Raw genomic sequence first — 12,151 nt, 5'->3', positions numbered from 1 at the left:
GAACATCTCTAGTGTTTTTACAGCCACCTCTGATTGATGCTCAGGTCCAGAAAGAACCTGATTAAAGCGTCTCTTCAAGCAGAATTAACCTCAGTTGTATTCAACTATATTAAAACTCCCTTTAGAAACCACTGGGGGGAAAAAATGGACTAAATTGAATAAATAAATGACTAAATGCACTTTCACATACAGACGAGAAAACTTTGATTTGAATTTTCAACAGCTATCATCATCAAAGGTCTCTCTCCTCCACGGAGCTTGAATCACGTAACACCCTCATCACACAGCCTCGATCAAACAAACAAACAAACAAAATCAGCCTCTTTCTATTTTTAAGGTTCTTCCCTGTGGAAGGTTCAGAGAGAGTGAACTTTTAAAGCACATATATGCTTTGGGCTGGCAGAGAGAGAGGGAGCAGGATGAGGAGAGGGAAAGAGGGAGTGTACTGTTAACAGGAAATAATGGCCCACAGATTAGTGTTCAGGTTAGCCTGGGGCCCCACGAGGCCTGCTTAATTCAATTAGAGCCCAGATGAGCCTGTGCAGCAAATGACCTTACGCACGCGCTAGAGAGAGAGAGAGAGCTCCTTTTTTCCTGGGGCCTCACTTTACATGATTCATAACTCTCACGCATATTTTAACAGGCTATCACTTTGCACCTACAGTATAAAAACCTCAGCTGTTCAAAAAACTGTTGGGGTTTGTGTGTTAATGCTGTGAATGATCTGACATTGTTACTCTGCATTATGTTTTCTTCAGCCACTTTGTTCTAAGGATAGATCCAAGCATAAAAAATCAAAGCTAGAAGTGTAGCTGGGTTTATTAAGTCGAGCATGCACAAAATGATATTCACTATTTTTGCAGTAGGTGTCCTTGAGAGTCCATTAAAGCATGCGTTGGTCTGTCTCTCCTTATTTCTTCTGTGTCTATATATGTCTGTGTAAAAAAGCTTGGCATTTGCTGCTGGACCAGCCTCTACCCATGGCTCCACCCCTGCTGCTGTCGCTGCCGCTTCTTCTTCCTCCTCTTCCTCCGTCTCTTCGCCCCTCAACGCAGGTCTCTGCTTGGTTTAGTTCTGCTAAACCCCCTCCCGCTTCATCTTCTAGCACCTTCCCTTATCCACCGCTTTCAGCTGCTCCTCCTCCACCTCACAGCTGTAACAAAGGCCTGGTCCCGCCTCCCCAGTGATGGTTGCTTACCAGCAGTCTAGCATGACCTCCTCTCGTTTCCCCCCCACTAACATTCAAATAAGTAAAATCTGGATTGAGAATGGGATACGTTTCAAATTACACAGATTATTTGTCGCCCAAATCTTTAAAAGGTGTATTTGACAGGATGGAGACGGGAGAAGGAAGCATATTGAGACTGTTTGGATCACTGTTTGTCTGCACTGCAACCATTCGGCCAGCTTGCTCTACATCACCAGCGAGTCACCACCACTGCCACATGCTAATCTGCACCTTTCACCCACGGCTATTATCAAGAGAATCTCGGCCCAACTACATCTTCACATCGAATGTCCTCGGTTGGATCTTCTGCGTCTCACCTGCACGGCATCATCAGTGCCATGATCAACCCAAACACCGCTCTCTTCTTGTCACAAGAAGAAAGAAATGGCTCAGCTTGCATCGTTTCATTTGCAGTTTCACAACACAAATCCGATCACATCACTCAATCAGGCATGCAGGGAGCAGTCGCAACCCGCCGCCACTCCAGATTGCTAAAAAGCAATTAGGATTATTTTCTCGTCGATGCATAAGCTTAATATAAGAGAGCCAAGTGTGTGTGTGAGTGACAGTGTGTGAGTGCATGCACGTCATGTGACTGTTACAACTAATGTTCATCTCTCCTCAGTGACTCAAACTTAACCAACCTCTAACAATTTTTTCTGAGCTGTGTTCACAACAAACCGGCATGTAAAATTAAAGTCCACTCCAAGTTTTCCAGTTGTCCAGAGTGGCTGTGAAAAGATCCTGACTCTTTCAGAGTAAAAGATGGAGGACAAATTCCTCATCCCTCAAAAAGAAAGTCTGTCTTGGGTCTTGGCGATACTGCACAGACAGCACTAACCTCTGTCATATCTTAACACATCTTGACCAAGTTAAATGAAAGCCAGAGAAATAGGTGAGGAATTGACCTACAACCATGGCTAACACCACGGTTAGGGCTGGGACTGACACTATGAATGAACCTTTCTCATAGGCTATTAGTATATTTGCAGAAAATTCAAGTTCAGGGAATTTCTAAATCAAATTTCACCATTTCTATTAAGCTTCTGCAATTCAGTGCAAGATAATGCACAAACCACTATGGTCTGACTAAACTATTTCTCACATTTAAACGATGGATCATATATTCAGTTAAATGTCTCTCGTGCATGTACACACATACATCACACATCGCACAGCTCTTGGCAGCCTGTAGCACACATCAAAGTGGGTCTGTTAGCGAAGGTCTTTGGGGTCTCCCATTGTTGACCACACCTGCCCGCTCTTGTTCGAGCATCCTTCCTGAGTGGAGTGGCCTGATCAGGTGTGTCAACAGCCTCATGGGTCTCAGCAAAGTCCTTCAGTCTGTGTGGGCAGATGAGAGGAAGAAGCCAAATAGCTCTGCTAATGACTTTCATGTTAAGCCTCAAATTACTGTCACTAACTGAAGACAATTTCCCCATGATGACAAAAGTTTCAGATTTTATTAACTTTCATCTGTGTGAAAAGTGTGACTGTAATTAGGGTTAATTGGGGTGTTGAGCTGAATGTGGGCAGCAGATAACCTCCAAGCCTCCTTGTACCTCTTGGCTTAGGATTGCATCAGCTATCATGGCAGTCTTCTCTCCATCCGTAGTCATGGTATTTCATTCTGTCTGGCCTCGTCCTAATTCGCTGTGGCAATTGCATCTCGGTGGAGGACTTAGGAGTGACGTCGAACGCCTATCAGTGCGTAGACTTTAGCGTTGCATGTACAGAGGAGCACTAGCGTATTGCTTCTGTCTTCCTGTCAACTTATGGATTCGAGCAAAGCACAGAGTGCATGAAGATGCCTCCCTCTGGCTTTGAAACATGCACCTTTTTGCCAAGACACTTCTTTATGATCAAAAGGAGGACGAACCTGAAAGATGCAGAATGAGGGTCCAATTAAATACACCCTGCAGAGACGGGGCCGCATGGACACCCCACCCCTCGCCACTAACACCACATTCTATGAGCAGAATATTCACAAAGTGAATAGCAGAGGAGCTCTGGAGAACAGACACTCCCCCCCCCCCCCCCCCCCCCCAATGAATGTTCAATATTTGATTTTCTATATGTTTTTTTTTTGTGTGACAATTATTTCCATACTTGGACTCGAGGTATTCACTGAAATCCTTATGGGAATGGAGAGAAAGCAGAAATACTGCAGATCCACGGACAGGATCCCAGCAGATACAGTGACTCTCACAGCTTGAGCGTGATGGAGTACACAGTGCGAGAAACAAAAGAAATGAACTGTGACAGAAAATAATGGCACAAAATCACTAAATGTCTCTTTTAAAACTGCACTTTGAGCCTCCGAACAGACGCAAATCTGAAAACTTGAAAGCAAAAGCAGATCCTGTCCACCTCTTTCTGGGGTTTGAATGGAGGAGTTTTAAAAGAAGTGTTGGACTGAGCCCTCGTTCCCCCAAGTCCGGTCTCAGATGAAGAAGATCTGCTGGAGGGATACCTATGGCCCACTTGAAGCTGTTTCAAGGACACTCTCGTCGGACTTAATGAATTTAATTTGAATCTTCAGTAACTCTCTCGGGTCTGGGACTCTGTTGAAGTGGACGCCCTCAGCGACACCCCCCACCCTTTTCCGGTCGACTTTAGAAGAAGAAGCCGCTCGGCTAATTTGTCCAAGAGCTATTCCACAAAAAAGAGGGAGCTGTCAGAGTAAAAAGTGTTCTATCTCTGCAGCAGCTTTAAAGAAGATATTATTTCTTCACTCAGTAATCCTCTGCCCCAGTGACTCCCTTTTGATTAGATTGTCAAATCGTAAGGACTTCCACAGGGAGTATTTCTTTTGACCGCTGTACTTGTTTAACTAAACGAGTATTAGATGTAGTTTTATTAGTCAAAGATCCTCACTGCAGATGTGCCATTAAGGTCACACTATGTATAATATCACAATGTGACACGTGCTGCAAAAGCCCATATGAATGGGAGTTACTCTTCCAACTGACCAGTGTGGGAGAATTCTAACTGCCCCCCCCCCCCCCCGTCTCTTTGTCTTCTGAACAGTCGTCCCACAAAGTTTGCATAACCTTCAGTTAACCTCCCCCAGGATTCGATCATCTCATCTAACATTACTCTGACAAACCATATCTGACTCATTTCCAGTAACCATGGAAGATGGGGTCAGGGCTCAACCCGTCCTGACTCTTATCTCAACCTGATGCTGGTCTCATTCTCAGGTACTGGAACGCTGTTAGCAGGAGCTGCCTCACTGCTCTGTCTCGGTGGAAGGTGTCATAGAAAAGTCTTAGAAAGGTTCTGACGTCTTTGCCGCGGAATGATAGGTGAGGATTTTCTGTTCCTGATACCAAAAATTTAGTAGAGAAATCAAAGAATGAAAGAATAAAACTGGCTTTGTCAGTACAAAGCCTATAACTTGAGCCGATACATAAATACTGCATACAACCTATTTAAATAGGACTGTAAGTGGATGTCTATGCATGTTGCATTTTCTGTACTGGTACATTGCATTTTAATAATCATACATTGCAAATATCTGCTCTTTCTAGCTTTTTAAATATGTAGGTTTGATGCTTTTTGTCAAACGTGATTGTAAACTCAATATATTTGGGTTTTTAACTGTTGGTCAGACAAAGTGAAGATTTCCCCCTGGTCTGTTCATTCAGGCTGTCCTTACCACTTTGTGCCATTTTACACACATTAATTAAACAATTTACTGATAACTGGCAGTATAATGCAAATAATAAGTTCAACACAGCCCAACACAAAATACCCCAGATCATAAGGCTCTCACAGTTTAAGCCTCATCTTTACATTTTTCTTCTTGTACTTCTACTTTCTCATTTTCAGAGGGAAGGTTAAGCCGTAATATCTTGAAATCATCAGGTCATTGATGTCAGTTAAAATGTGCAAATGGAGAAGTCCATAAATGGCAGAGTCAATATATGAGGAATATTGGGTCTCACTCCCGAGCACTAATGCGTCCTGACCTCTAAATTTTGACCTTTGCATATCTAATCCTCTCATTATGTTCATCCTTCCCCCTAATCCCTGCGTCCCTCGCTCTCGCCTATCTGCCTGTCTGTCTGCCTGTCCAGGTATGTGCTGCCAGTGACCTCCCAGTTCATCGCGAAGTGGCCTTCGTCCAGCTTTGGCCGCATCTCCTCGGCCATGCCGCGCTCCCGCAGCCTTTTCGCCGCCAGGATGGGCCACTTCTGAGGTCACTGTGGCAACCCTGGCTACTGACACCTTGCCTTTTTGACTTCAGCTCCCTTCCCCTGACTCTCACCCAGCCAAACTCTGATCTCAGCATCCTGGTATGGAGCTGAATCTTTGGGCAGCTCTGGACACCGGATGGGAGCCTCACCCTTCAGCCAAACCCCCTCTTGGGAGATCAACAAAGAAAGCTGAATGACTGAGGTTTTCTTAAGGGCCTTGTTCAGTTTAGTTTAGTTTGGCCCTGCTCAGACCAGCAGAACATCGGTACCCTCTGACCCGCCCTTTAGCCCTCATTGTAACGGCTGTAATATACCTACTCACTGTACAGTTACAAGTCATGGTACTGTAAAAGTAAAGAATAACAGATACTAAACAATGCAAGGATTATTTATTTATGTACTTATTTATTTTGTAAGGTATTCCATGAATGCAGTGAATGCTGATGCAGAATGCAAATATGGAATGAATCAACAAAAGCTCTCCCTTGTTTGGGAAGTGGATTTAAAAAGAAAAACAATAACAAAAAGCTTATTTTTACCGCCTAAATTCTTTTCTCTTACTTCTGTGTTAAGAATTTAATTTATTTCATAACTTATATCAGCCACTTTATGTTTATAAATGTTATAACAGTCACTTTATGTCCATGTTTAATTTTAATCATCAAGAGGTGGTGCCCGGATAATTCAAACTGTTTAACTTTTGAATGACTATGCCTCATGTGTTACCTGTGTGGTCGTAGGTGCAGCATTGTTATTAAGCAACAAAATGTTTAGAATGTCGACGTAGTAAAGCCACGCCTCTTTGCCTCTTAGAGAATGAGCCGACTTTGACGCCACAGCATCAGGAGCCAAACTGAAGTCTCGGAGCGTCCAGTTCCTAACCCAGTGAATGCACTTTGCAGCTTGTCACAGAAAGAGAAAGTTGGTGCACATCTTAGTCGTGTTTGCATGCCTAGATTTTAGTCCCACACGTGGGCGTAGAGGTAAAACGGATGAGTTGCGTTCGGAAAATACTTGAAGTCCTGTGTTTGTCATTAAGCATTGTGTCTTTGTATCGGCTGCTCTCAGAAGAGGACACTTCACCTATAGGTTTCTTGTCTCGATTGTATGGATGTGTTAAGGATAATAGTGATGTGTTGCATCACTTGGAGATCGTGCAGCACGTGGAATGATTCAGGTCATCGGCTGAAACGCACCGTGTTGTACTAGCAGTGATTTATTCTCCTGGGACGAGCAGCTGCAGCCTTTTTTCCCCATCGCACTGTAGGTACAAGTACCAGGGAAACTCATTGGATGTGCCAATAATACGCACATCTGCTTCATATGTTCAGTTGGGTTGTATTTATTTCAGGTTAATATGTCATGATACTACTGTAGGACCTCAGTTAAATACAGTGTTAAATGTTGTATGTTTAGCAGTTTACTTGGTTCAGTGTACGACGCCATCAGATGATCGATGACTCAACTTTTCAATGTGTACAGAAACAGTACTGTGCACATTTTATAACATCTGTTTTGCTAAATCTACTCAAATTGACTTTTTCACACATGCAGAACATCAACTCACAATGCCAAATATTTTTTATGTTGCCTGACTTTGTTTGTGTTATTTAAGAGTAGAACCTTTTTTCATTGGAGGAATGAGATTTTTAATTTTACATAGCAATAAAATGTTTAAACAACACATGTTTATCTTCCTGTTGTTTGTTTTTCTTGCACAAAGATGGCTATTTATTTATCAGACAGCCTGGATGCAGAGTTAAGAAAACCTAAGACAAGAGAGAGGAAAGAGAAAGCATTAAAGAGAGGGCTAGTTGAAAAGGTTCAGGTGGTCTGTAATTTTTAATGGTTACGGTCTAAATAAAAAAATGCATTTTGCTTTTTTTGCTTTCCGTGTGGAGCTAATACTCTATTGGCAGAAAACAAGGGCAGGAAGATGTGCGGACAGGACAATCTCAATAAACAATATTTATCTCAACCATTCAGCTACCAGAACTTAAGAAAACAAGAATGGCACCATACCTCTGCCAAGGCCCAGCAGTCACCGCAGAGAATCTACAGCCATCTTGATGAAGAAAAGGCACACTTAGGGAATTGATATCTTTGAGTGTGTGCAATTTGGTGCAGCTTGATTGAATCTAAGGGGACTTTTGGGCCTTGGCAGAGGTATTTGCTCTACTGAGTGACATTCTAGTTTGGATATGAACCAAATGCTCATGTAAAATAAGTAAAATCATCAGGATTATTTTATCTTGGAAATCAGTTTTGCAATGTTAGAGAAAATTAAAGAAAATTGTGGATCTGTGCCTTTGTCCAGATCTATAATTTAATGGGTTATTTCTTGGTCCGTGTCCCACCAGTCCCCCAAGTATCATGGAGATTTGTCTAGAAGTGTTTTCGCAATCCAAACATGACCACCTTTGCAGAGGTAACTACCTGATTTTATGAAGAATCACTGTGTGATTGTTATAATATATATATATATAAATATGCAGCACAGACAGTGTCAGGATAATTACAGCAGACACTTAGGCTATTGTCAGACAATTATTACAATTTTTCACTAAATTATGCAGCAGTTTCCATTTAGCCTCTTTAAAACTAAAAATCCCTTATTTTGCAGAGATGCAGAAATGCAAATATTCATATTGTGATTCAACAAGCAGCTTTTTGATGGGCTGAACTTGAACATGTCAAATGTCCTGTAAACAATGAATTAGTTTGAGTAGAGGTTGAAGCTATTAGACAAATAAAATCGAGCAGAACTAATTTTAAAAACTGACTTTCAGGGCTGATGACTCTAATGGGTTTTAAAACTTCCTGTCCACTTGACATCCATTACTCGAGCAGCTCCAAAGCTATCTGAGTCACCCTCGGAGTGATATCACATTTCAGAGCAGAGGCCCACGCAGACAGGTGACACCTCTGACCTGTCACTCGCCTTAGAAATGAGAGTGTGTACCCAGCAGCCCTTTCTTGTTCCATCTTGACCTGAAAAACTGTTTTCAGACATGACCTGCGGGTAAAATCTGTAGAATTGGCTGAGGAGTTTACCCAGAGTTTACCTTTCACACATGTGCAACACAGCGGGAGGTTCTCTGCACAGACACTTTCACAACAGCATCAAATCCTTTATTTATTCAGGCGAGAGGTGGAGCAGCCGGGTGCAGCAGACAGAGGCAGGAAGAGTCGTATTAACTGCGTAGATCACACAGACACCGGTGTCGGCTCTTATCACCACTAACTCTCTTGACATCTTTATCTGTGTCTTCTCCGTGTTTTTTCTTTTTCTTGTGTTAATTTCAACACACCCACTCGCTCGCGGTGATGCTGCTGTGTTCTCAACGACTTCTCCTGCAATTCCACGGACATTATAGACTAGACTGAGAAAATCTCACTCGTACATTTGCATTCACACATGCACATGCGCCGGAGAAAATACAGAGGAACTGCGGAGTTCTGTGAATTTTCTGAAGCGGCTAAAGTCAGTCAGTGTTATTTAGAAACAGTTGCATTGTTTGCAAGTCCTCGTGACCTCTCCACCCCGTCTTCGTCCACCCATCCCTCTCTCAGTCCCTCGTTCTGTCAGCAGAGGAGGTGCAGGGCGTGACCTTGAGGCTCTCCAGCCTCCGCCTTGGCCACGGCCCTTGCAACCCGACAAGAGCAGGGGCTGACAGTCTGGCGCTGCGACCCTGGTGTGCTGTCCAAAAATATCTCCCCCAGCAACGGGGCTGCGCTGTTCCGTCCTGACCTTTCCAATCGTCACTCCCCTTGTCCCCCTCCCACAGATTGCTCTATGTCTTTCTCCTCTACCTGTACGTGATCCAGGCAGCTTTGCTCCCAGCTCCCAGACCTTTTTTCCCCTTTAACCAACACCCAGATGACCCAGTTTCAGGGCCCTAAGCCCACCTCTCCGGATCGGAGAGTAAAAAACCAACCGGGAGCTGTGTGAGAGGTGGATGGTTCAGATGAGATAAGGAACCAGACAGAGACAGAGACACACACACACACACACACACACACACACACACACACACACACACACACACACACACTTGCTGTTGTACTAAACACAGATGGCAGGGCTTCAAAATTCTGCTCTTTTTGTGGCACTTAATCCACTATTTGAAATGAAATGGAGGGAAAAGAGCAGTGTGATTTGTTCTGTAATTATGACGTCGGAGCGGGTGTCCAGAGGCACAGCTGTCCTCCTTTTCCTTTCTACTGAGGCTTTAAAAGTGAAGCCTGCACTGGTTTATGTGCTTTCAAATGACAAAACTGACCTTTCTTATCAGACAAATATTGCTTGTTTACAGCCTGTGTATGAAAAGGTGTGTGTGTGTGCAGATTACGTATCTCTACCTGCCCGCTGTGTGTGTGTGTGTGTGTGTGTGTGTCAGCATGCACTGTATGTGTGTATAGCATGTTCACATATGTTCACTGCTGTGTTTTATTAGTTTTTCAGGCCTCCCACCTGCCTCTGCGTCCTGACATGTGGGTGTTTGTTTGTTTGTGTGTATTCTCAAAGGGACACAGTCAATGACACATGCTGCAAAACATAATCTGTGGCGCATCGTTTACACCATCTTTGGTCTCAGCAGGGGTCCCAGGGTGGTCCTCACTCACTTCCTCTCACTGGCTCAGGTTATTTATTTATTTATATATATATATATATATATATATGATGTCTTTCTGTTTATCTGCAATACATCTGCATTCTCAAAGCAAAGTATTTTAATGTCATATGTTTCACCTATGAGTGAATTGGTTAAAATAACCCACAGACATATTTGATTTGAATTATACACATAAGACAGTAAAACGTTTTGGTTGACCGACTGTATTGACTTCTCCCTCACACAACCTCTGCTCTGATTTATGACCTGTAAGTGACGTGAGCGTGATGTGATCCATCAATGAACGTCTCCAGCTAAGCTGCATCAGACACTTTCTGACACGTCTCATCAGTGTCGTTACTAAATTAGGATCCAAACAGTCAGAGTATTCTTCAAATACCTGACCTCTGCATCTGCCAAACTTCACTAAGGTTTATAATATATGATGGAAAAGTAAATAATTGTTCTAAAGTGAGTGCAGGTTTTATATCTATGATAAGCTGTGGGAAGCCCTGCAGTGATGTTATAGGGAACAGAGATTTCAAAAAATCATTTTCTTTGGTTCTGTCTGTTGAACTAGTGCTTGAAGTGATGCTTGATTAGTGCATGTGCATAAAAATAAATCATATTATTAACTTCACAGTTCTTTAACAGACCTGTAGTGTGCATGTACGCCCGGTGAAAACACTACTCTACTCTTTCACTCTATTTATCAGGGCAATGTGGTTATGCTGAGCTCACACTCTTTTCCAGCTCTGCTTTCTTCCGCATCCACATATTAACACACTTTTGCACCTGGGGCACCATGCAGGGACCAGTAGCAGCTGCTGGCCCCTGATTGGCCACATCTCACAGCGGCCAGCGACCTCCTCGTTCTGCTCCTCTGCCAGATTTTTACACGCACACGCTCTCAAACATATACATTTTAAGCAGTGGCCTCCTACCTATTAACCCACCTCACTAACCTTTATGAACCCGTCGACTCTGGCTGGGTGTACTTCTACTCAGAGCGGCTGAATCAAGCTGCACTGCACCACTTCCAAATGTTAACCTTGGTTCCAACACTCAAGGAGTCGACTGTACTTTGTTCCAGCCACAGGGGGTTATAGATGAGCACAGTTCTGCATACGACCATCATTCACAGCCCCGGGCTCCCCCTGAGTGTGTGTCTTGAGTGTGTATAACAAATGGAGCCGAGCAGTAAAGGTATTAATGTGACGGAATGAGCCCTGTGGTGGAGGTACAGCAGGAAGTCACTTTCTCTCCCATCTGGCCCCTCTAACAAGATGGAGAGGAGACGGCAGGTGTGAGCGCTGGTCTGCACCTCCACCGGCTGGATTAGCACTTCTGATGGGAGAGAAAAGAGGAGGACGATCTTCGGCACAGGCTGCCATTCTCTCTCCTCTCTCTTTTCTCTCCGCCATCTCTCCATCTTCTCCCTAGTACACCTCCTCGCCTCCTCTGTGATCATTGCTCTCTGCCCCTCACTCTGCAGCGAGTTTGAGAGGGGCGACTCAAAATGAGAATAAATGAGGTGCAGGAAGGCGTTCAGCCAGTGTGATGGTTTGTGTGTCTGTGCATGCATGTACCTGTCTTTCTACTGTGTTCAGATCGCTTCCTCTGCTGCAGTCTCTAGCTGTGGAGCCAAAAGACCGTCCGGGGACTCTTCATCCACTTGCTGCTGAGCGCCCCAGGGGACGGATTGAGCTTCGCAGGCTGGGATATTATCAATACAGCCCCTCCAGGCAGCCTGGGAGACAGGAGACGGAGCCACTGACTCACTCTGCCTATTAGTCTGCTGTTGAGCATCGGTGTTTGGGGAAACAGCTGGTTTGACTGGAGCCTCTGCCAACCAGTCCTTATCCGTAAAGTCTTTCTCAAAGTCCTTTTCAAAGTCTGCCTGTCTTTTATTTCACTTTGTTTGTCCCTCTCTTCTTCTGCCTCCATCATCAATTTACCGTCCCCTTCCCCGGCCTTGCTCCGTCTCTCGCAGATCTCTTCACAATCGTGACAACATCATTCCCCTCTTCCCTCGCTCATTCCCCTGCCTTTGACGGTGCCAAGTTACGCCTACACTCTCGACGTGCTGCCCACTCCTGTAATTA

At 44.1% G+C, this 12,151-nt stretch overlaps 1 protein-coding gene and 1 long non-coding RNA gene across 4 annotated transcripts in view; one reads left to right on the top strand and one right to left on the bottom strand.

Annotated features, from left to right (window-relative positions):
• Positions 1–7,114, top strand: part of ttll7 (tubulin tyrosine ligase-like family, member 7) — a 68,551-nt gene extending 61,437 nt beyond the window's left edge. The window contains exons 21-23 of one of the 3 annotated variants that reach the window (XM_069521944.1): positions 949–1,055; positions 4,432–4,536; positions 5,311–5,450. In XM_069521944.1, coding sequence (XP_069378045.1) covers positions 949–1,055; positions 4,432–4,514 — 190 coding nt within the window. In that variant the 3' untranslated portion in view covers positions 4,515–4,536; positions 5,311–5,450. Of the gene's footprint in view, positions 1–948; positions 1,056–4,431; positions 4,537–5,310 lie in introns of all 3 variants that reach the window. The other 2 variants (XM_069521945.1, XM_020080495.2) reach the window with 2 other exon arrangements.
• LOC109625304 (uncharacterized) overlaps positions 6,725–12,151 on the bottom strand; it is a 102,564-nt gene continuing 97,137 nt past the window's right edge. Inside the window, exon 3 of the long non-coding RNA XR_002202453.2 lies at positions 6,725–7,199. This is a non-coding gene — a long non-coding RNA (uncharacterized lncRNA). The remainder of the gene's footprint in view (positions 7,200–12,151) is intronic.

The sequence above is a fragment of the Paralichthys olivaceus genome, chromosome 3 (assembly GCF_024713975.1).
Source record: "Paralichthys olivaceus isolate ysfri-2021 chromosome 3, ASM2471397v2, whole genome shotgun sequence".
Lineage (NCBI taxonomy): Eukaryota > Metazoa > Chordata > Actinopteri > Pleuronectiformes > Paralichthyidae > Paralichthys > Paralichthys olivaceus.
This window is presented reverse-complemented; position numbering and strand designations above follow the sequence as displayed.